Raw genomic sequence first — 23,779 nt, forward strand, 5'->3', positions numbered from 1 at the left:
AACAGGTCAACGAGGGAGCAACAAACGTTCACAACTAAAAAGTAAAGAGCATTTCATGACATTTCAGTCCATAGAACTCTCATGGCTTCCAACCAAAATATATATATATATGAGCCTATGCCAATATTTTTATACAATGAGCAACAATTGGGGAAGTGTGCTGTTGCCATTTTCGTTTGTGAAACGTTTGGTAAAAGCTCAAGCAATCAATAGTCAACCAGAGGTTGGTGCTCACGTGTAACACTGTGTTTAGCTAAAGAGGAGCAGTTGTCCTGGGGCGTTGGTTTCACAGAACTTTCAATACCTCTTTTCAGTCGCAGTTGGTGAGAGAAAGAGAGAGAGAGGTGAGGGACGTGCGTGTGTCAAGAGGATTTCCATTGAAATGGAGTGCTTCAGTATTTTTGTTCGTTTCATGTTGGTAAGCGTTGCCTCTGCTGGGATAGATGGAATACATTGGACATATACAGGTACGTATTCATTGATGACCTATTTACTTTTAGTTATCTATTATGATTTAGTTTTGTTTGGACTCCAAATCCCCAGAAAAAAAAACACAAAGTCTTGAACTCATTCTCAGATATTTCAAATCATTTTTTTATGTATTATTTCTAAAGATGATTGACTTAAAGTCTGAAAAAAAGGGATGAAGAGAAATAGTTGTAGTTTTAGACATAATAAAACTGATGAAAGTTTGCTGTTTAAATCATATCCTGCATGTTTTCAATGTGCTATTGCTGTTTAAATCATATAGGTCTACTGCTCATGATGACAAACAAGTACCATGATGATTACATCCCTAGCGTAGACTGTAAACCTTTATGATTACAGCAAGGAAGACATATGATTACAGCAAGGAAGATATAATTTGTGTGTCATTATCATAGTGTGTAATGTCTGAGCCCTTCAGACAGCCATTTGGTTCGTGACAGATGCAGAGTTTACTGTAATACCTCTCTTACAAACCACCACTCAGACATTTGGCTTTAGAGGTTTTGTGGTTGTGAAGGTAGAGGGAGAACAGAGGAACTTTATACAGTGGTGTATCGTTGGCTCCTTCTCTCTTCTACCCGAACAAACTGGCCTCTGTGGGAATGTCTGCTTGGACTATAGTAGGAGGCGTGTCCAGTGAATACATTGGGCCAAGTTGACATTGTTGCGTTGTTCATCGTCTTCGTTATAACCCGCACCGTTCCGTTTCTCCCTACGTCAGAAGGGGCGCAGGACCAGGTGCACTGGGCAGAGCACTATCCTGCGTGCGGCGGCCGGAGACAGTCCCCGATTGACATCCAGCGGCGGAACGTGCGTCACAACCCCCACATGCTGCAGCTCGAGCTCACCGGATATGAAGCTCAGAAGGGCAACTTCCTCATGAAAAACAACGGACACTCAGGTAAAAAGTAGCGTGGGATGAAGTGCACCAAACAAACAAACAAAACCAGATTCCAACTTCATGTTCCCGGTGAACTTGATAACAATTTTAGCCTTTAATGTTTTGTTATAGTGAATGAACGACGAACATTCTATACAATTGATACATATTTGTTCAACAATAACATCTTGAACATTGTATCTAAATTAGTTAGGATTGGTCCCTTTTGCCTGATCTCAATGGGACTACTCAAAATTGAGTTTATTTGAAGAAACGCATCTGCTAAATGGCATATATTTTAATATTATTATTATTATTATTATTAAAAATGCCTTCTTGTGTTGGGCAGTTGAAATCGTCCTCCCTCCCAGCATGGTGATCACCAAGGGTCTCCCTGCGGGCTACACGGCCGTCCAGATGCACCTCCACTGGGGTGGCTGGGACCTGGAGGAGAGCGGGGCAGAACACACCCTGGATGGCATCAGATACATGGCAGAGGTGGGATGGTGCTACACGTACACTACCCCCCCCCCCCCCCCCCCCAAAAAAAAAAAACAGTTAGCTGTTTCTGAAGGGTGTAAAACAGCAGAGCAAATAGAGGTGGGCTCGACTTGACCATAGCTGAGGCCTTAACAGCAGCCTTTGTGCCATCATGACGCTCATTGTCATGGCAACATCACAAGGAGTTGACCTGGTAGCACAAACGGTTCTGAGACCAGGCTACCTCTAACTCAACAGTGCATCTCCGTTATATATATCCATACGACAGTCACAAGTCCAGCATAGCACACATATTCAAGGATTAAGTTATTCGATTTTTCATGTTGACGGTCGTTCGCAGCTAAAAAGCTCAATTGCTGTATAAATATTGTAGGCTGATGTGGCTACGAGCGGCACTACCCCTGAACAACACATCACTATTTCTTCTGTTTCTGAAGGATGTGAATACTACGCTTTATTATCCATAAAACAGTCCAGCAGAGCAAATATTCAATATATATTTATTTTTACAGTACCAGTCAAAAGTTTGGATACACCTACACATTCAAGGGTTTTTCTTTATTTGGACTATTTTCTACATTGTAGAATAATAGTGAAGACATCAAAACTATGAAATAACACATATGGAATTATGTGGTAACCAAAGAAGTGTTAAACAAATCAAAATATATTTTAGATTTTAGATTCTTTAAAGTAGCCACCCTTTGCCTTGATGACAGCTTTGCACACTCTTGGCATTCTCTCAACCAGTTTCATGAGGTAGTCACCTGGAATGCTTTTCCAACAGTCTTGAAGGAGTTTCCACATATGCTCTGCGGTCCAACTCATCCCTAACGATCTCAAATGGGTTGAGGTTGGGTGATTGTGGAGGCCAGGTCATCTGATGCAGCACGCCATCACTCTCCTTCTTGGTCAAATAGCCCTTACACAGCCTGGAGGTGTGTTTTGGGTCATTGTCCTGTTGAAAAACAAATTACAGTCCCACTAAGCGTAAATCAGATGGGATGGCGTATTGCTGCAGAATGCTGTGGTAGCCATGCTGGTTAAGTGTGCCTTTGTATTCTAAATAAATCACTGACAGTGTCACCAGCAAAGCACCCCCACACCATCACACCTCCATGCTTCACGGTGGGAACCACACATGCAGAGATCATCCATTCACCTACTCTGCGTCTCACAAAGACACGGCAGTTGGAACCAAAAATCTCAAAATTGGACTCATCAGACCAAAGGACAGATTTCCACCGGTCTGATGTCCATTGCTCATGTTTCTTGGCCCAAGCAAGTTTCTTCTTCTTATTGGTGTCCTTTAGTAGTGGTTTCTTTGCAGCAATTCGTCCATGAAGGCCTGATTCACACAGTCTCCTCTGAACTGTTGATGATGAGATGTGTCTGTTACTTGAATTTATTTGGGCTGCAATTTCTGAGGCTGGTAACTCTAATGAACTTATCCTCTGCAGCAGAGGTAACTCTGGGTCTTCCTTTCCTGTGCGGTCCTCATGAGAGCCAGTTTCCTCATAGTGCTTGATGGTTTTTGCGACTGCACTTGAAGAAACTTTCAAAGTTCTTGAAATTTTCCGGATTGACTGACCTTCATGTCTTAAAGTAATGATGGACTGTTGTTTCTCTTTGCTTATTTTAGCTGTTCTTGCCATAATATGGACTTGGACTTTTACCAAATAGGGCTATCTTCTGTATATCACCCCTACCTTACAACACAACTGATTGGCTCAAACGCATTAAGAAGGAAAGAAATTCCACAAATGTACTTTTAACAAGGCACACCTGTTAATTGAAATGCATTCCAGGTGACTACCTCATGAAGCTGGTTGAGAGAATGCCAATAGTGTTTAAAGCTGTCATCAAGGCAAAGGGTGGCTACTTTGAAGAATCTCAAATATAAAATATATTTGGATTTGTTTAACACTTTTTTGGTTACTACATGATTCCATATGTGTTATTTCATAGTTTTGATGTCTTCACTATTATTCTACAATGTAGAAAATAGTAAAAATAAAGAAAAACCCTTGAATGAGTAGGTGTGTCCAAACTTTTGACTGGGACTGTATATATATACAGTGGGGGAAAAAAGTATTTAGTCAGCCACCAATTGTGCAAGTTCTCCCACTTAAAAAGATGAGAGAGGCCTGTAATTTTCATCATAGGTACACGTCAACTATGACAGACAAATTGAGAATTTTTTTTCCAGAAAATCACATTGTAGGATTTTTAATGAATTTATTTGCAAATTATGGTGGAAAATAAGTATTTGGTCACCTACAAACAAGCAAGATTTCTGGCTCTCACAGACCTGTAACTTCTTCTTTAAGAGGCTCCTCTGTCCTCCACTCGTTACCTGTATTAATGGCACCTGTTTGAACTTGTTATCAGTATAAAAGACACCTGTCCACAACCTCAAACAGTCACACTCCAAACTCCACTATGGCCAAGACCAAAGAGCTGTCAAAGGACACCAGAAACAAAATTGTAGACCTGCACCAGGCTGGGAAGACTGAATCTGCAATAGGTAAGCAGCTTGGTTTGAAGAAATCAACTGTGGGAGCAATTATTAGGAAATGGAAGACATACAAGACCACTGATAATCTCCCTCGATCTGGGGCTCCACGCAAGATCTCACCCCGTGGGGTCAAAAATTATCACAAGAACAGTGAGAAAAAATCCCAGAACCACACTGGGGGACCTAGTGAATGACCTGCAGAGAGCTGGGACCAAAGTAACAAAGCCTACCATCAGTAACACACTATGCCGCCAGGGACTCAAATCCTGCAGTGCCAGACGTGTCCCCCTGCTTAAGCCAGTACATGTCCAGTTTGCTAGAGTGCATTTGGATGATCCAGAAGAGGATTGGGAGAATGTCATATGGTCAGATGAAACCAAAATATAACTTGGACAACTCGTCGTGTTTGGAGGACAAAGAATGCTGAGTTGCATCCAAAGAACACCATACCTACTGTGAAGCATGGGGGTGTAAACATCATGCTTTGGGGCTGTTTTTCTGCAAAGGGACCAGGATGACTGATCCGTGTAAAGGAAAGAATGAATGGGGCCATGTATCGTGAGATTTTGAGTGAAAACCTCCTTCCATCAGCAAGGGCATTGAAGATGAAACGTGGCTGGGTCTTTCAGCATGACAATGAACCCAAACACACCGCCCGGGCAACGAAGGAGTGGCTTCGTAAGAAGCATTTCAAGGTCCTGGAGTGGCCTAGCCAGTCTCCAGATCTCAACCCCATAGAAAATCTTTGGAGGGAGTTGAAAGTCTGTGTTGCCCAGCGACAGCCCCAAAACATCACTGCTCTAGAGGAGATCTGCATGGAGGAATGGGCCAAAATACCAGCAACAGTGTGTGAAAACCTTTTGAAGACTTACAGAAAACGTTTGACCTGTGTCATTGCCAACAAAGGGTATATAACAAAGTATTGAGAAACTTTTGTTATTGACCAAATACTAATTTTCCACCATAATATGCAAATAAATTCATAAAAAATCCTACAATGTGATTTTCTGGAAATAAAATCTAATTTTGTCTGTCATAGTTGACGTGTACCTATGATGAAAATTACAGACCTCTCTCATCTTTTTAAGTGGGAGAACTTGCACAATTGGTGGCTGACTAAATACTTTTTTCCCTCACTGTATATATGCTAATAATATATACTACAATATATACTCTGCTGGACTTTTTGTATGGATTATTTACTTAATCCTCTTGGTTCCTGGAGGAACATACGGCCTGTACTAAAGTTATCCTCTTGGTTCCTGGAGGAACATAGGGCCTGTACTAAAGTTATCCTCTTGGTTCCTGGAAGAACATAGGGCCTGTACTAAAGTTATCATCTTGGTTCCTGGAGGAACATAGGGCCTGTACTAAAGTTATCATCTTGGTTCCTGGAGGAACATAGGGCCTGTACTAAAGTTATCCTCTTGGTTCCTGGAAGAACATAGGGCCTGTACTAAAGTTATCATCTTGGTTCCTGGAGGAACATAGGGCCTGTACTAAAGTTATCATCTTGGTTCCTGGAGGAACATAGGGCCTGTACTAAAGTTATCCTCTTGGTTCCTGGAGGAACATAGGGCCTGTACTAAAGTTATCCTCTTGGTTCCTGGAGGAACATAGGGCCAGTACTAAAGTTATCCTCTTGGTTCCTGGAGGAACATAGGGCCTGTACTAAAGTTATCCTCTTGGTTCCTGGAGGAACATAGGGCCTGTACTAAAGTTATCCAAAGTAGCCGGTCTTGGGCTGCTTTATCACCCTCTAGCCATGACAAGCGGATCTTCTTGAGTTGTTGTATGGATAAAGTACAGATTAGTTTGAGTCGGCTGTACATTTGGATGTTCGCATGCTAAATGATTGTGTCCCTTCCAACTGGTTTGACAACTGGTGCAACTTGCAACTTACAATTTGTCCTCTGTGTTTCAGCTCCACGTTGTTCATTATAACTCTGATAAGTACAAGAGCTTTAAAGAGGCCAGCGACAAGCCTGATGGACTGGCAGTTCTAGCCTTTTTCTATGAGGTGAGATCTGAAGACAGGTTCTCTATCTTTCTTCTTCTTCTTCTCCATCTTCTTCTTCTTCTTCTTCTTCTTCTTCTTCTTCTTCTTCTTCTTCTTCTTCTGTATTCCAGTATATGAACAGAACAGACTTGTGGGCAACTGGCCCGGTGCCCTCTGTAATAACATTTGATAGTATAAAAGTATCGGACATCCTGCCTGCGCGGTTAATGGGCCCATTGATTGGCCGATTGCGTGCTGTTTGGCCCGCTGAGTGAAAGTTGGCTTCTAGAGATAGGAACAAATGGCTGGCTTCAGGTCATGGGCAGGCAGCCAGGCAGCCAGTCAGCCAGGCAGGCAGCCAGTCAGTCAGGCAGCCAGCCAGCCAGCCAGTCAGCCAGTCAGCCAGGCAGCCAGGCAGTTACCCACAAGGCTGTTCTGTGTGTCATCTGTTCTGAGTTCATATACTGGAATATACAAGAAGAAGAAGAAGAAGAAGAAGAAGAAGAAGAAGAAGAAGCCAGCCAGCCAGCCAGCCAGCCAGCCAGTCAGTTCCAACACTTTGCTGTGGGTTAGAGGTCATCGCTAAGGCAACGCTGCCACAGGGCACAGGCATCCTTCCCAGCTACCTAATGGACCGCAGCTGTGGAGCTGGTGTGTGTGTGCCGGTGTTCTATTGCCCTATTACTGGTAGTCCTGCTTACTGAGACAATGTTCTAGTCACACACACAGCTGGAGTTTGGAGTTTTCTCTCCCACCCATACAGTGAGGGAAAAAATAGTATTTGATCCACTGCTGATTTTGTACGTTTGCCCACTGACAAAGAAATGATCAGTCTGTAATTTTAATGGTAGGTTTATTTGAACAGTGAGAGACAGAATAACAACAAACAAATCCAGAAAAACGCATGTCAAAAATGTTATAAATTGATTTGCAAGTATTTGACCCCCTCTCAATCAGAAAGATTTCTGGCTCCCAGGTGTCTTTTATACAGGTAACGAGCTGAGATTAGGAGCACACTCTTAAAGGGAGTGCTCCTAATCTCAGTTTGTTACCTGTATAAAAGACACCTGTCCACAGAAGCAATCAATCAATCAGATTCCAAACTCTCCACCATGGCCAAGACCAAAGAGCTCTCCAAGGATGTCAGGGACAAGATTGTAGACCTACGCAAGGCTGGAATGGGCTACAAGACCATCGCCAAGCAGCTTGGTGAGAAGGTGACAACAGTTGATGTGATTATTCGCAAATGGAAGAAACACAAAATAACTGTCAATCTCCCTCGGCCTGGGGCTCCATGCAAGATCTCACCTCGTGGAGTTGCAATGATCATGAGAACGGTGAGGAATCAGCCCAGAACTACACGGGAGGATCTTGTCAATGATCTCAAGGCAGCTGGGACCATAGTCACCAAGAAAACAATTGGTAACACACTACGCCGTGAAGGACTGAAATCCTGCAGCGCCCGCAAGGTCCCCCTGCTCAAGAAAGCACATATACAGGCCCGTCTGAAGTTTGCCAATGAACATCTGAATGATTCAGAGGAGAACTGGGTGAAAGTGTTGTGGTCAGATGAGACCAAAATCGAGCTCTTTGGCATCAACTCAACTCACCATGTTTGGAGGAGGAATGCTGCCTATGACCCCAAGAACACCATCCCCACCGTCAAACATGGAGGTGGAAACGACCGGGAGACCCATGGGCGGCGCACAATTGGTCCAGCGTCGTCCAAGGTAGGGGAGGGTTTGGCCGGCAGGGATGTGGGTTCGTTTCCCACGGGGGGCCAGTATGATTTTTTTTTTTTTTTAAATATTATGCATTCACTAACTGTAAGTCGCTCTGGATAAGAGCGTCTGCTAAATGACTAAAATGTAAATGTAAAATGAAACATTATGCTTTGGGGGGGGGGGTTTCTGCTAAGGGGACAGGACAACTTCACCACATCAAAGGGATGATGGACGGTGCCATGTACCGTCAAATCTTGGGTGAGAACCTCCTTCCCTCAGTCAGGGCATTGAAAATGGGTCGTGGATGGGTATTCCAGCATGACAATGACCCAAAACACACGGCCAAGGCAACAAAGGAGTGGCTCAAGAAGAAGCACATTAAGGTCCTGGAGTGGCCTAGCCAGTCTCCAGACCTTAATCCCATAGAAAATCTGTGGAGGGAGCTGAAGGTTCGAGTTGCCAAACGTCAGGCTCGAAACCTTAATGACTTGGAGAAGATCTGCGAAGAGGAGTGGGACAAAATCCCTCCTGAGATGTGTGCAAACCTGGTGGCCAACTACAAGAAACGTCTGACCTCTGTGATTGCCAACAAGGGTTTTGCCACCAAGTACTAAGTAATGTTTTGCAGAGGGGTCAAATACTTATTTCCCTCATTAAAATGCAAATCAATTTATAACATTTTTGACATGCGTTTTTCTGTATTTTTTTGTTGTTATTCTGTCTCTCACTGTTAAAATAAACCTACCATTAAAATTATAGACTGATCATGTCTTTGTCAGTGGGCAAACGTACAAAATCAGCAGGGGATCAAATACTTTTTTTCCCTCACTGTAGCTCTCCTGTTTGCCTTTTTTTAAAGGAGAGTATTTTTGTTTTCATTCAGACATAAAAGAGAGGGGATGAGAGATACATGGAATGTGAAGAGACACACATGGAAACATACTGATACGTAGTTTATCTCTCCTGTAGTCATGTTGCCAGTATGTTTATCTCTCCTGTAGTCATGTTGACAGTATGTTTATCTCTCCTGTAGCCATGTTGACAGTCTGTTTATCTCTCCTGTAGCCATGTTGACAGTATGTTTATCTCTCCTGTAGTCATGTTGACAGTCTGTTTATTTCTCCTGTAGTCATGTTGACAGTCTGTTTATCTCTCCTGTAGTCATGTTGCCAGTCTGTTTATCTCTCCTGTAGTCATGTTGACAGTCTGTTTATCTCTCCTGTAGTCATGTTGACAGTCTGTTTATCTCTCCTGTAGTCATGTTGACAGTATGTTTATCTCTCCTGTAGTCATGTTGACAGTCTGTTTATCTCTCCTGTAGTCATGTTGACAGTCTGTTTATCTCTCCTGTAGTCATGTTGACAGTATGTTTATCTCTCCTGTAGCCATGTTGACAGTCTGTTTATCTCTCCTGTAGTCATGTTGACAGTCTGTTTATCTCTCCTGTAGCCATGTTGACAGTCTGTTTATCTCTCCTGTAGTCATGTTGACAGTCTGTTTATCTCTCCTGTAGCCATGTTGACAGTCTGTTTATCTCTCCTGTAGCCATGTTGACAGTCTGTTTATCTCTCCTGTAGCCATGTTGACAGTCTGTTTATCTCTCCTGTAGCCATGTTGACAGTCTGTTTATCTCTCCTGTAGCCATGTTGACAGTCTGTTTATCTCTCCTGTAGCCATGTTGGCAGTCTGTTTATCTCTCCTGTAGTCATGTTGACAGTCTGTTTATCTCTCCTGTAGTCATGTTGCCAGTCTGTTTATCTCTCCTGTAGCCATGTTGACAGTCTGTTTATCTCTCCTGTAGTCATGTTGCCAGTCTGTTTATCTCTCCTGTAGCCATGTTGACAGTCTGTGTATCTCTCCTGTAGCCATGTTGACAGTCTGTTTATCTCTCCTGTAGTCATGTTGCCAGTCTGTTTATCTCTCCTGTAGCCATGTTGCCAGTCTGTTTATCTCTCCTGTAGCCATGTTGACAGTCTGTGTATCTCTCCTGTAGCCATGTTGACAGTCTGTTTATCTCTCCTGTAGTCATGTTGCCAGTCTGTTTATCTCTCCTGTAGCCATGTTGACAGTCTGTGTATCTCTCCTGTAGCCATGTTGACAGTCTGTGTATCTCTCCTGTAGCCATGTTGGCAGTCTGTTTATCTCTCCTGTAGTCATGTTGACAGTCTGTTTATCTCTCCTGTAGTCATGTTGACAGTCTGTTTATCTCTCCTGTAGCCATGTTGACAGTATGTTTATCTCTCCTGTAGTCATGTTGGCAGTCTGTTTATCTCTCCTGTAGTCATGTTGCCAGTCTGTTTATCTCTCCTGTAGTCATGTTGCCAGTCTGTTTATCTCTCCTGTAGTCATGTTGCCAGTCTGTTTATCTCTCCTGTAGTCATGTTGACAGTCTGTTTATCTCTCCTGTAGTCATGTTGCCAGTCTGTTTATCTCTCCTGTAGTCATGTTGACAGTCTGTTTATCTCTCCTGTAGCCATGTTGACAGTCTGTTTATCTCTCCTGTAGTCATGTTGACAGTCTGTGTATCTCTCCTGTAGCCATGTAGCCAGCCTGTTTCTGTTTCAGCCAACGTGTGGTTGTTTTGCCAGTTCTGTTCGGACAAAATTAATGTGTGGCCGTGCACGACGGTGGTAGGACTGATCACCGACGCCGATGTGGCAGCCTACACAGAAGAAGTCAGAGACCTGGCAGTGTGCTGCCAGGACAACAACCTCTCCCTCAACGTTAGCAAGACAAAAGAGCTGATCGTGGACTACAGGAAACGGAGGGCCGAGCACGCCCCATCCACATCGACAGGGCTGTTGTGGAGCAGGTCGAGAGCTTCAAGTTCTTCGGTGTCCACATTACTGAGAAACTATCATGGTCCACAGACATCAACACAGTCGTGAAGAGGGTACGACAATGCCTCTTCCCCCTCAGTAGGCTGAAAAGATTTGGCATGGGCCCTCAGATCCTCAAAAAGTTATTCAGCTGCACCAATGAGAGCATTTTGACTGGCTGCATCACCGCTTGGTATGGCAACTGCATGGCATCCGACCGCAAGGTGCTACAGAGGGTAATGCGTACGGCCCAGTACATCACTGGGGCCAAGCTTCCTGCCATCCAGGACGTCTATACCAGGCGGTGTCAGAGGAAAGCCCTAACAATTGTCAAAGACTCCAGCCACCCAAGTCATAGGCTGTTCTGTCTGCTACCACACGGCAAGCGGTACTGATGCACCATGTCTGGAACCAACAGGACCGTAAATAGCTTCTACCCCAAATCTATAAGATTGCTAAATAGTTGTCTCATCACATATGCTGCTGTTACTGTTTATTATCTGTCCTGTTGCCTAGTCACTTTACCCCTACCTATATGTACATATCTACCTCAATTACCTCGTACCCCTGCACATCGACTCGGTACTGGTACTCCGTGTATATAGCCAAGTTATCGTTACTCGTTGTGTATTTATTCCTTGTGTTATTATTTTTAAAATGTTATATTATTTCTATTGTTTTCGCTCCTCGTTGTTGGGAAGGGCCTGTAAGCGTTTTACTGGTAGTCTACACCTGTTGTTTACGAAGCATGTGACAAATCAAATTTTATTTGACATTTTATTTTATTTGAAACCTTTAGCCAGTTAGTGTGATGGCCATTTTGAAAACACCTACAACAGCGATTTAATCAACAACCTAACTCATTCTCTCCTGTTGCCTAGTTGCCATTCAGGACGGTTTCTTTTTTTGCCAGTTTGGTTGTTTGCCTCATTTTGGCAAGGAGTTCATGTAGCCTAGGAATGGAGATTCCATCACTTACCTGTTCGTAGGTTTGATCGTGTTTTTTTCTGGTATAGGACGGACATTTTGAGAACACCTACTACAGCGATTTCATCAACAACCTGGGAAAAGTCAAGTACGCAGGTGATTTGGTTTTCTTTGGAATATTATTGAATTTATCTACATTAATAACAGTATTACTGAATCTATCTACATTAATAACAGCATTACTGAATCTAAATAACAGTATTACTGAATCTATCTACATTAATATCAGTATTACTGAATCTATCTACATTAATAACAGTATTACTGAATCTATCTACATTAATAACTGTATTACTGAATCTATCTACATTAATAACAGCATTACTGAATCTTAATAACAGTATTACTGAATCTATCTACATTAATAACAGTATTACTGATGCTCAGTTTCTGTTTTCACCTGTTGGGATGTTGTACAGGCCAGTCCATGAACATATCCACCCTCAACGTGCGTTCCATGCTGCCTGAGAACCTGAACCATTTCTTCAGGTACCAGGGCTCTCTCACCACCCCTCCCTGTTACGAGAGCATCCTGTGGACCGTGTTCGACACGCCCATCACTCTCTCTCACAACCAGGTACTATACCCATCACCCTCTCTCACAACCAGGTACTATACCCATCACCATCTCTCACAACCAGGTACTATACCCATCACCATCTCTCACAACCAGGTACTATACCCATCACCCTCTCTCACAACCAGGTACTATACCCATCACCCTCTCTCACAACCAGGTACTATACCCATCACCCTCTCTCACAACCAGGTACTATACCCATCACCCTCTCTCACAACCAGGTACTATACCCATCACCCTCTCTCACAACCATGTACTATACCCATCACCATCTCTCACAACCAGGTACTATACCCATCACCATCTCTCACAACCAGGTACTATACCCATCACCCTCTCTCACAACCAGGTAACCCTGCGCTCTCTCACAAACCTTCTGATCAGGTTTGGAGGGTAAATCACAGAATAAATGGTTTATTCCGAAAACACAGCAGTAAGCAGCAATGCGTAAAACACTCCAGTGCAGAAATACGGCGCACTGGGAAACAACAAGGCACACGGGTGAATATCCTGGAGATACAAAATACAAAGAGCTCCACAGGCTAATCTAACCTCCACAATAAACAATCACACACAAAGACAAGGGGGCAGAGGGAACACTTATACAGGTACTGATGAGGGGATATGAACCAGGTGTGTGTCATGAACAAGACAAAACAAATGGAATGATGAGATGAGGAGCGGCAGTGGCTAGAAGGCCGGCGACGACGAAGCCTGCCCGAACAAGGAGAGGAGGCAGCTTAGGAGGAAGACGTGACAATTATTGAATTCATTCATTCATTCATTCACTCTCCTTCCTCTCCTCTCATCCAGATCAGGAAGTTGGAAAGTACTCTGATGGACATGGACAATAAGACTTTGTGGAATGATTACCGCATGGCCCAACCTCTCAACGACCGCGTGGTCGAGTCCTCCTTCCTGCCTCGCCTGGGGAAAGGCAGTATGTATACAGAACCTACTCTCAGGGAATTTAAAAAGATCAACTAAACTGGAAAATATTATTATATGTCTATACAGGGCCTGCTGTATATGATAGGGAATGGATTAACTGGTTGTCCTACTATGGATGTAGCCTCCATTTGAACAGGCAGCACTGTATCTACAGATGTAGGATCTTAGTTTGAGCCAGTTTGCTACAGCAGGAAAATGATCCTGCAGCAACAGGATACGTTAATTATTATGTGGATTATAATGAATGAATATTTTTTTAGGGGTTGATACATTTTTTGTTAGGGTAAACCTAGTCTGAAATTTCAAATAGGAAATTACAAACTTTAGAAGTCTTTTAAAAACTCAAATACACTACAAGTTTTCATTTCCTGCTTAGCAGGAAAATTCTCAGCAACAAAAGAATGATAAATGAAGATCCTACATCTGTATACGGGCCCCTGGTGTGTGTGTTAGGGAATGGATAGTCTTGTGTTGCCAGACTGTAATTGTGCCTTCGCTTTTCTTACTATTATTACATTTTCCCAGCAACCCTTGGGACAGGAAAAGGCTGAGATCAATGTTAAGGAATGGATCAACTAAACAGACAAATAGATATAGATTGATATATCTCGTATTGATGCTCAACATATGTATTTAATATAGTGGATTTCTAAGCCCTGATTTAGATGATGCTCATCATATGGATCCCATCTGAGAGGAATTAGCCTCAAGGTCTTTCCCTGACCATGTTCACTTCCTCCCTCTCTCTCTCTATCTGTCGCTCCCCTCTCTCGCTTCCTCTCTCTCTCTCTCTCTCTCTCTCTCTCTCTCTCTCTCTCTCTCTCTCTCTCTCTCTCTCTCTCTCTCTCTCTCTCTCTCTCTCTCTCTCCCTCTCTCTTCCTCTCTCCCTCTCTTTCTTTCCCTCTCTCCCTCTCGCTTCCTCTCTTTCTCTCTCTCCCCCTCTCTCTCTCTCTCTCTCTCTCTCTCTCTCTCTCTCTTCCTCTTTCTTTCCCTCTCTCCCTCTCGCTTCCTCTCTCTCTCTCTCTCTCTCTCTCTCTCTCTCTCTCTCTCTCTCTCTCTCTCTCTTCCTCTCTTTCTTTCCCTCTCTCCCTCTCGCTTCCTCTCTCCTCTCTCTCTCTCTCTCTCTCTCTCTCTCTCTCTCTCTCTCTCTCTCTCTCTCTCTCTCTCTCTCTTCCTCTCTTTCTTTCCCTCTCTCCCTCTCTCTTCCTCTCTCCACTCTCGCTTCCTCTCTCTCTCTCTCTCTCTCTCTCTCTCTCTCTCTCTCTCTCTCTCTCTCTCTCTCTTTCTCTCTCTCTCTCTCTCTCTCTCTCTCTCTTCCTCTCTTTCTTTCCCTCTCTCCCTCTCGCTTCCTCTCTCTCTCTCTCTCTCTCTCTTCCTCTTTCTTTCCCTCTCTCCCTCTCGCTTCCCCTCTCTCTCTCTCTCTCTCTCTCTCTTCCTCTCTTTCTTTCCCTCTCTCCCTCTCTCTTCCTCTCTCACTCTCTCTCTCCCTCTCTTTCTCGCTCTCTCACTCTCTCTCTTCCTCTCTTTCTCTCTCTCTCCCTCCACTCAGCGTTCTGTCGCCAAGATGAAATCGAATCAAGGCTTCTGAAGATCGAGGGTCTGATTACTTCTCTTGGAAAACACATACATTCAAGTGAGATATATATCTGTATTGACATTTAAAAGTTAACAATGAGTGAAGGTTTTATCTGAACTGACTCTTGGAACTGTGTTTGTGTTAATGTAGGTGCAATTGGGAATGCAAGGCCTTCCAAACAAGGTGAGTAGTTAGGTATGGAGTACATCGTACTCTACGAGTTATATACTACGTGTAATAACACCAACGTGTTATTACAATGTAGTTACAATCAGGGGGTTGGAACCAAAATGTTTTTTCCAATCATTTCGTTCTGAACAGAAACACTATTTTTATAGTTTCATTCCACTGTTCCCGACCAGCAAAATAAAGTTCTGAACCGGTTCGAACCCAAAACAAAAGTACCAGTTTACCTCCTTCCTTTCTGTTCATTTTTTAACCTGTGAAATCAACAGTATTTTACATTTAGCTTATTAAACTACTTCACCAATCAATGAGGATAGAGCAGGCGAGCTAGTCGTTTACAAGCGTGATGGACAGACGAGTGTAGCCTATGGTGCAAGACGCAAATTACATTTTGCGTGTGGGGAGAGAGCGAGAGAGAGGGTTGAGGATGAGGCTTGAAGCGCTGGGCATCTTGTTATGACATGCAGTAATTATACTGTATGAATTAGGTCCACAGAATTATACCTAGGAGGAGTGACTTCTATGGATGAACTTTGAATGTCTCTGAGCTAGCTAGCTAACAAGCTTGTGTCTGCAGAGCGGCACCAGAATTAAAACATGTCTAACCTTTTTGTTGTAACTAATAAATCCAATGGGAAACGTGATAACTAGGCCTATGGTATCCTTAACTAGCATTGAAAAAGTGAATCCATTCATCCTTAATTAAAAAGCTCTCTCCCTATCTTCTAAATCAACCTTGTAATGTCTGTACAGTAGCTCTGCTTCTGAGAGGGGAGGGGAGGGGCGGGCAGCCTAGACATGCACAGGCAAAGATTTCCAGCTTGCAGGCAGACACTGGAATACGTTTCTGAGTGACAGAGTGAGGGCTTTGCATAGGCGCTTCGTTGCATTTTGTTGTGGGACTAGAAGAAAAAAAATGCCTGGAATGTAAAATAATGTTATTAACCGGTTCCCAATGCTTTTAAAAATAATGGTTCTGTTCCGGAACAGTATGGATCACTTTCGTTCCTGGTTCCATTTCTGTTCCTTCAAAAATGGTGTTCAGGTTTTCTGTTCTGTTCCCTGAACCGGTTCCAACCCCTGGTTACACTAGTAGTTACAATAGTAGTTACACTAGTAGTTACACTAGTAGTTACACTAGTAGTCATACTAGTAGTCACACTAGTAGTTACACTAGTAGTTACACTAGTAGTCACACTAGTAGTTACACTAGTAGTCACACTAGTAGTCTCACTAGTAGTCATATTAGTAGTCACACTAGTAGTCACACTAGTAGTTACACTAGTAGTTACAATAGTAGTTACAATAGTAGTTACACTAGTAGTCATATTAGTAGTTACACTAGTAGTTACAATATTAGTTACACTAGTAGTCAGACTAGTAGTTACACTAGTAGTTACACTAGTAGTCAGACTAGTAGTTACAATAGTAGTTACACTAGTAGTCACACTAGTAGTCACACTAGTAGTTACAATATTAGTTACACTAGTAGTCAGACTAGTAGTTACACTAGTAGTCAGACTAGTAGTTACACTAGTAGTTAAACTAGTAGTCAGAATAGTAGTCACACTAGTAGTTACACTAGTAGTCACACTAGTAGTTACACTAGTAGTCACACTAGTAGTCACACTAGTAGTTACACTAGTAGTCAGACTAGTAGTTACACTAGTAGTCACACTAGTAGTTACACTAGTAGTTACACTAGTAGTTACAATAGTAGTTACACTAGTAGTCAGACTAGTAGTTACACTAGTAGTCACACTAGTAGTTACACTAGTAGTTACACTAGTAGTTACACTAGTAGTCAGACTAGTAGTTACAATAGTAGTTACACTAGTAGTCACACTAGTAGTTACACCAGTAGTCACACTAGTAGTTACACTAGTAGTCAGACTAGTAGTTACACTAGTAGTCACACTAGTAGTCACACTAGTAGTTACACTAGTAGTCACACTAGTAGTCACACTAATAGTCACACTAGTAGTTACACTAGTAGTCACACTAGTAGTTACACTAGTAGTCAGACTTGTAGTTACAATAGTAGTTACACTAGTAGTCACACTAGTAGTTACACTAGTAGTCAGACTAGTAGTTACACTAGTAGTCACACTAGTAGTTACACTAGTAGTCACACTAGTAGTTACACTAGTAGTCACACTAGTAGTTACACTAGTAGTCAGACTAGTAGTTACAATTGTAGTTACACCAGTAGTGACACTAGTATTTACACTAGTAGTCACACTAGTAGTTACACTAGTAGTCACACTAGTAGTTACAATAGTAGTTACAATTGTAGTTACACCAGTAGTCACACTAGTATTTACACTAGTAGTCACACTAGTAGTTACACTAGTAGTCACACTAGTAGTTACAATAGTAGTTACACTAGTAGTTACACTAGTAGTCAGACTAGTAGTTACAATAGTAGTTACACTAGTAGTCACACTAGTAGTTACACTAGTAGTCACACTAGTAGTTACACTAGTAGTCAGACTAGTAGTTACAATTGTAGTTACACCAGTAGTCACACTAGTATTTACACTAGTAGTCACACTAGTAGTTACACTAGTAGTCACACTAGTAGTTACACTAGTAGTCACACTAGTAGTCACACTAGTAGTTCAACTAGTAGTTACACTAGTAGTCAGACTAGTAGTTACAATAGTAGTTACACTAGTAGTCACATTAGTAGTTACACTAGTAGTCACACTAGTAGTCACACTAGTAGTCACACTAGTAGTTACACTAGTAGTTACACTAGTAGTCACACTAGTAGTCACACTAGTAGTTACACTAGTAGTCACACTAGTAGTCACACTAATAGTCACACTAGTAGTTACACTAGTAGTCACACTAGTAGTTACACTAGTAGTCAGACTTGTAGTTACAATAGTAGTTACACTAGTAGTCACACTAGTAGTTACACTAGTAGTCAGACTAGTAGTTACACTAGTAGTCACACTAGTAGTTACACTAGTAGTCACACTAGTAGTTACACTAGTAGTTACACTAGTAGTTACACTAGTAGTCAGACTAGTAGTTACAATAGTAGTTACACTAGTAGTCACACTAGTAGTTACACTAGTAGTCACACTAGTAGTTACACTAGTAGTCAGACTAGTAGTTACAATTGTAGTTACACCAGTAGTCACGCTAGTATTTACACTAGTAGTCACACTAGTAGTTACACTAGTAGTCACACTAGTAGTTACAATAGTAGTTACACTAGTAGTTAACTAGTAGTCAGACTAGTAGTTACAATAGTAGTTACACTAGTAGTCACACTAGTAGTTACACTAGTAGTCACACTAGTAGTTACACTAGTAGTCAGACTAGTAGTTACAATTGTAGTTACACCAGTAGTCACACTAGTATTTACACTAGTAGTCACACTAGTAGTTACACTAGTAGTCACACTAGTAGTTACACTAGTAGTCACACTAGTAGTCACACTAGTAGTCACACTAGTAGTTACACTAGTAGTTACACTAGTAGTCAGACTAGTAGTTACAATAGTAGTCAGAATAGTAGTCACACTAGTAGTTACAATAGTAGTCACACTAGTAGTTACACTAGTAGTTACACTAGTAGTTACACTAGTAGTCAGACTAGTAGTTACAATAGTAGTTACACTAGTAGTCACACTAGTAGTTACACTAGTAGTCACACTAGTAGTTACACTAGTAGTCAGACTAGTAGTTACAATTGTAGTTACACCAGTAGTCACACTAGTATTTACACTAGTAGTCACACTAGTAGTTACACTAGTAGTCACACTAGTAGTTACACTAGTAGTCACATTAGTAGTCACACTAGTAGTTACACTAGTAGTTACACTAGTAGTCAGACTAGTAGTTACAATAGTAGTTACACTAGTAGTCACACTAGTAGTCACACTAGTAGTCACACTAGTAGTTACACTAGTAGTTACACTAGTAGTCACACTAGTAGTTACACTAGTAGTCAGACTAGTAGTTACACTAGTAGTCACACTAGTAGTTACACTAGTAGTCACACTAGTAGTCAGACTGGTAGTTACACTAGGAGTTACAATAGTAGTCACACTAGTAGTTACACTAGTAGTCACAATAGTAGTCACACTAGTAGTCACACTAGTAGTTACACTAGTAGTCACAATAGTAGTTACACTAGTAGTTACACTAGTAGTCAGACTAGTAGTCACACTAGTAGTCATACTAGTAGTCACACTAGTAGTCATACTAGTAGTTACAATAGTAGTTACACTAGTAGTCACACTAGTAGTTACACTAGTAGTCACACTAGTAGTTACACTAGTAGTTACACTAGTAGTTACGCTAGTAGTTACACTAGTAGTCACACTAGTAGTTACACTAGTAGTCACACTAGTAGTTACACTAGTAGTCACACTAGTAGTTACACTAGTAGTCACACTAGTAGTCACACTAGTAGTCAGACTAGTAGTTACACTAGTAGTCACACTAGTAGTTACACTAGTAGTCACACTAGTAGTCAGACTGGTAGTTACACTAGGAGTTACAATAGTAGTCACACTAGTAGTTACACTAGTAGTCACAATAGTAGTCACACTAGTAGTCACACTAGTAGTTACACTAGTAGTCACAATAGTAGTTACACTAGTAGTTACACTAGTAGTCAGACTAGTAGTCACACTAGTAGTCATACTAGTAGTCACACTAGTAGTCATACTAGTAGTTACAATAGTAGTTACACTAGTAGTCACACTAGTAGTTACACTAGTAGTCACACTAGTAGTTACACTAGTAGTTACGCTAGTAGTTACACTAGTAGTCACACTAGTAGTTACACTAGTAGTCACACTAGTAGTTACACTAGTAGTCACACTAGTAGTTACACTAGTAGTTACACTAGTAGTCACACTAGTAGTTACACTAGTAGTCAGACTGGTAGTTACACTAGGAGTTACAATAGTAGTCACACTAGTAGTTACACTAGTAGTCACACTAGTAGTTACACTAGTAGTCACACTAGTAGTTACACTAGTAGTTACACTAGTAGTTACACCAGTAGTCAGACTAGTAGTCACACTAGTAGTCAGACTGGTAGTTACACTAGGAGTTACAATAGTAGTCACACTAGTAGTTACACTAGTAGTCACAATAGTAGTCACACTAGTAGTCACACTAGTAGTTACACTAGTAGTCACAATAGTAGTTACACTAGTAGTTACACTAGTAGTTACACTAGTAGTCACAATAGTAGTTACACTAGTAGTTACACTAGTAGTCAGACTAGTAGTCACACTAGTAGTCATACTAGTAGTCACACTAGTAGTCATACTAGTAGTTACAATAGTAGTTACACTAGTAGTCACACTAGTAGTTACAATAGTAGTTACGCTAGTAGTTACACTAGTAGTCACACTAGTAGTTACACTAGTAGTCACACTAGTAGTTACACTAGTAGTCACACTAGTAGTTACACTAGTAGTCACACTAGTAGTTACACTAGTAGTTACACCAGTAGTTACACTAGTAGTTACACTAGTAGTCACACTAGTAGTTACACTAGTAGTCACACTAGTAGTTACACTAGTAGTTACACCAGTAGTTACACTAGTAGTTACACTAGTAGTCACACTAGTAGTTACACTAGTAGTCACACTAGTAGTTACACTAGTAGTTACACCAGTAGTTACACTAGTAGTCACACTAGTAGTCACACTAGTAGTTACACTAGTAGTTACACTAGTAGTTACACTAGTGGTCCTCTGTAGCTCAGTTGGTAGAGCACGGCGCTTGTAACGCCAAGGTAGTGGGTTCGAGCCCCGGGACCACCCATACACAAAAATTAAAATGTATGCACGCATGACTGTAAGTCGCTTTGGATAAAAGCGTCTGCTAAATGGCATATTATTATTATATTATTACTAGTAGTCACACTAGTAGTTACACTAGTAGTCACACTAGTAGTTACACTAGTAGTCACACTAGTAGTCAGACTAGTAGTTACAATAGTAGTCACACTAGTAGTTACACTAGTAGTCACACTAGTAGTTACACTAGTAGTCATATTAGTAGTTACACCAGTAGTTACACCAGTAGTCAGAACATAACTACGGGTATATTTAATGTATAGGGTAACATTTTACATGAAGTTGCTTTTTTATGATCTATTTAGAGTACTTATATTTAGAGAATTGTTCTGTGATGCAGTAGTTGTATAGCATTCTGTCTTCTGTGTCAGATGTTAACCCTATCCCTCCTGTCCCCCTATAGAGCCCAGAGCGATGTTTCCCCTGGTGCTCCACTTCCCAGAGAGGAACTCAGAGAGTTATGCCCTGGCCCACCTACCTCACCCCATGGACCTGCACTCCTTCACCGCCTGCATGCACCTGAGGACACACCCTGGAGGGGTACACACTGTCCTGTCATACTCCAGCCAGGGCCACGACAACGAACTGATGATCACCATGGGATATGAGGTGGGTGGGAGTCAGGGAGGGAGTCAGGGAGGGAGAGAGTCAGGGAGGGAGTCAGGGAGGGAGAGAGTCAGGGAGGGACTCGGGGGGGTGGAGGGAGTCAGGGAGGGAGGGGAGTCAGGGAGGGAGGGATTCAGGGAGGGAGTCAGGGAGGGAGTCAGGGAGGGAGTCAAGGAGGGAGGGGAGTCAGGGAGGGAGGGAGTCAGGGATGGAGTTGGGAGGGAGGGGAGTCAGGGAGGGAGAGAGTCAGGGAGGGAGGGAGTCAGGGAGGGAGGGAGTCAGGGATGGAGTTGGGAGGGAGGGGAGTCAGGGAGGGAGAGAGTCAGGGAGGGAGGGAGTCAGGGAGGGAGTTGGGAGTCAGGGAGGGAGGGAGTCAGGGAGGGAGTTGGGAGGGACTCGGGGGGGTGGAGGGAGTCAGGGAGGGAGGGGAGTCAGGGAGGGAGTCAGGGAGGGAGGGACTTGGGGGGGGGTGGAGGGAGTCAGGGAGGGAGTCAGGGAGGGAGGGACTCGGGGGGGTGGAGGGAGTCAGGGAGGGAGGGATGGAGGGGAGTCAGGGAGGGAGGGACTCGGGGGGGTGGAGGGAGTCAGGGAGGGAGTCAGGGAGGGAGGGAGTCGGGGGGGGAGTGAGCAAGGGAGGGCGGGAGGGATGGAAAAGTAATCAACAGTCTTATTTATATTTTTCATGTGATCCATCCAGGTGGGTCTGTGGATCGGCAACGAGTTTGTCAACCTGCCACACAACTTCCACTCCCGTGACTGGGTCAACTACTGTGTCACCTGGTCGTCCCACTCCGGGGGGGCTGAGCTGTGGATCAACGGGCTGGTGGGGGAGGAGCAGTACCTCCGTAGGGGATACACAGTCAGCCCAGCAGGGGTCTTCATCCTGGGCAAGGACCAGGACGGCTTCCTGGGGATTTCTGACACGGACGCCTTCTTGGGTCAGATGACGGATGTCAACGTGTGGGACTATGTTTTGAGCTCGGCTGAGATCCAGGAACAGATGTCCTGTGAGAACACCACCTCTCCCAGGGGGAACGTGTTCAGCTGGGGGGTCACTCCTCTGAGTCTTTATGGGGGGGTGAAGCTGGAGACAGACTACAGGTGTCCCTGAGAGGAGGGGTGGGGGGGTGGGGGGGGTGGGGGGTGCAGCTGGAGACAGACTACAGGTGTCCCTGAGAGGAGGGGTGGGGGGGGGTTGCAGCTGGAGACAGACTACAGGTGTCCCTGAGAGGAGGGGTGGGGGGGGGGGGGGTGCAGCTGGAGACAGACTACAGGTGTCCCTGAGAGGAGGGGTGGGGGGGGGTTGCAGCTGGAGACAGACTACAGGTGTCCCTGAGAGGAGGGGTGGGGGGGGGGGTGCAGCTGGAGACAGACTACAGGTGTCCCTGAGAGGAGGGGTGGGGGGGGTGGGGGGTGCAGCTGGAGACAGACTACAGGTGTCCCTGAGAGGAGGGGTGGGGGGGGTGGGGGGTGCAGCTGGAGACAGACTACAGGTGTCCCTGAGAGGAGGGGTGGGGGGGGTGGGGGGTGCAGCTGGAGACAGACTACAGGTGTCCCTGAGAGGAGGGGTGGGGGGGTGCAGCTGGAGACAGACTACAAGTGTCCCTGAGGGGAGCAGACAACTGAAGTGCAGGGAAGCCTGGGTGGTGTTCAGTAGGGCACAACGTAGCAAAACGTTTTGCAACTGAAATAAAATATAAATCTGACTTCTTATTGGACAAGTTCAGGTAGTGCAGTACCATTGTGTTTCATGCCGTTTCAAAACATTTTGTCCCTACTGAACATGACCCTGTTCTCACAGAGCAGAGGATTCCCACTATCAACACAATGTAGTGCTGTACGGTCTAACATTATGTCCCGTCAATATATCAAATCTATCCTTTACTGCTGATGACTATTGAGTATAACTCATCTATTTGAGACATGGGTATCAGGTTCAGTATGACAATGTTTATTGTATGAGGGAAGGGAATCACGGAAGATCTCTGAACGTCCGTGTGGGCTCAGAGCATCAGCCATCTATCGCATTCATATCTTTGTATCCTCAATAAAGTTCTATTTGAAGCATCTTGTATGTTTATTTGATTAAATTTAATAGCAATATACCGTTAGACAGGCTACAGAGCC

General features: G+C 43.3%; 1 protein-coding gene across 1 annotated transcript; it reads left to right on the plus strand.

The window, feature by feature from the left end:
- Positions 1-318: 318 nt before the first annotated feature.
- Positions 319-22,779, plus strand: ca6 (carbonic anhydrase VI). The gene is made up of 11 exons (XM_084185272.1): positions 319-467; positions 1,211-1,390; positions 1,719-1,867; positions 6,313-6,408; positions 11,947-12,013; positions 12,337-12,494; positions 13,311-13,437; positions 14,998-15,081; positions 15,175-15,207; positions 21,450-21,655; positions 22,350-22,779. The coding sequence occupies exons 1-11, from the start codon at positions 383-385 to the stop codon at positions 22,761-22,763; spliced, it is 1,599 nt and encodes a 532-aa protein (XP_084041398.1). The 5' UTR covers positions 319-382; the 3' UTR covers positions 22,764-22,779.
- Positions 22,780-23,779: the final 1,000 nt, after the last annotated feature.

This window comes from Coregonus lavaretus (genome assembly GCF_964263955.1).
Source record: "Coregonus lavaretus genome assembly, chromosome: 20".
NCBI lineage: Eukaryota > Metazoa > Chordata > Actinopteri > Salmoniformes > Salmonidae > Coregonus > Coregonus lavaretus.

Excerpts from the sequence above, each read along its gene's own strand:
- ca6 (XM_084185272.1), top strand. The coding sequence starts at position 383 with ATGGAGTGCTTCAGTATTTTTGTTCGTTTCATGTTGGTAAGCGTTGCC. Across the intron at positions 13,438-14,997 it reads GCCTCGCCTGGGGAAAGGCA|CGTTCTGTCGCCAAGATGAA; the intron begins GTATGTATACAG and ends CCCTCCACTCAG. Across the intron at positions 15,208-21,449 it reads TGCAAGGCCTTCCAAACAAG|AGCCCAGAGCGATGTTTCCC; the intron begins GTGAGTAGTTAG and ends GTCCCCCTATAG.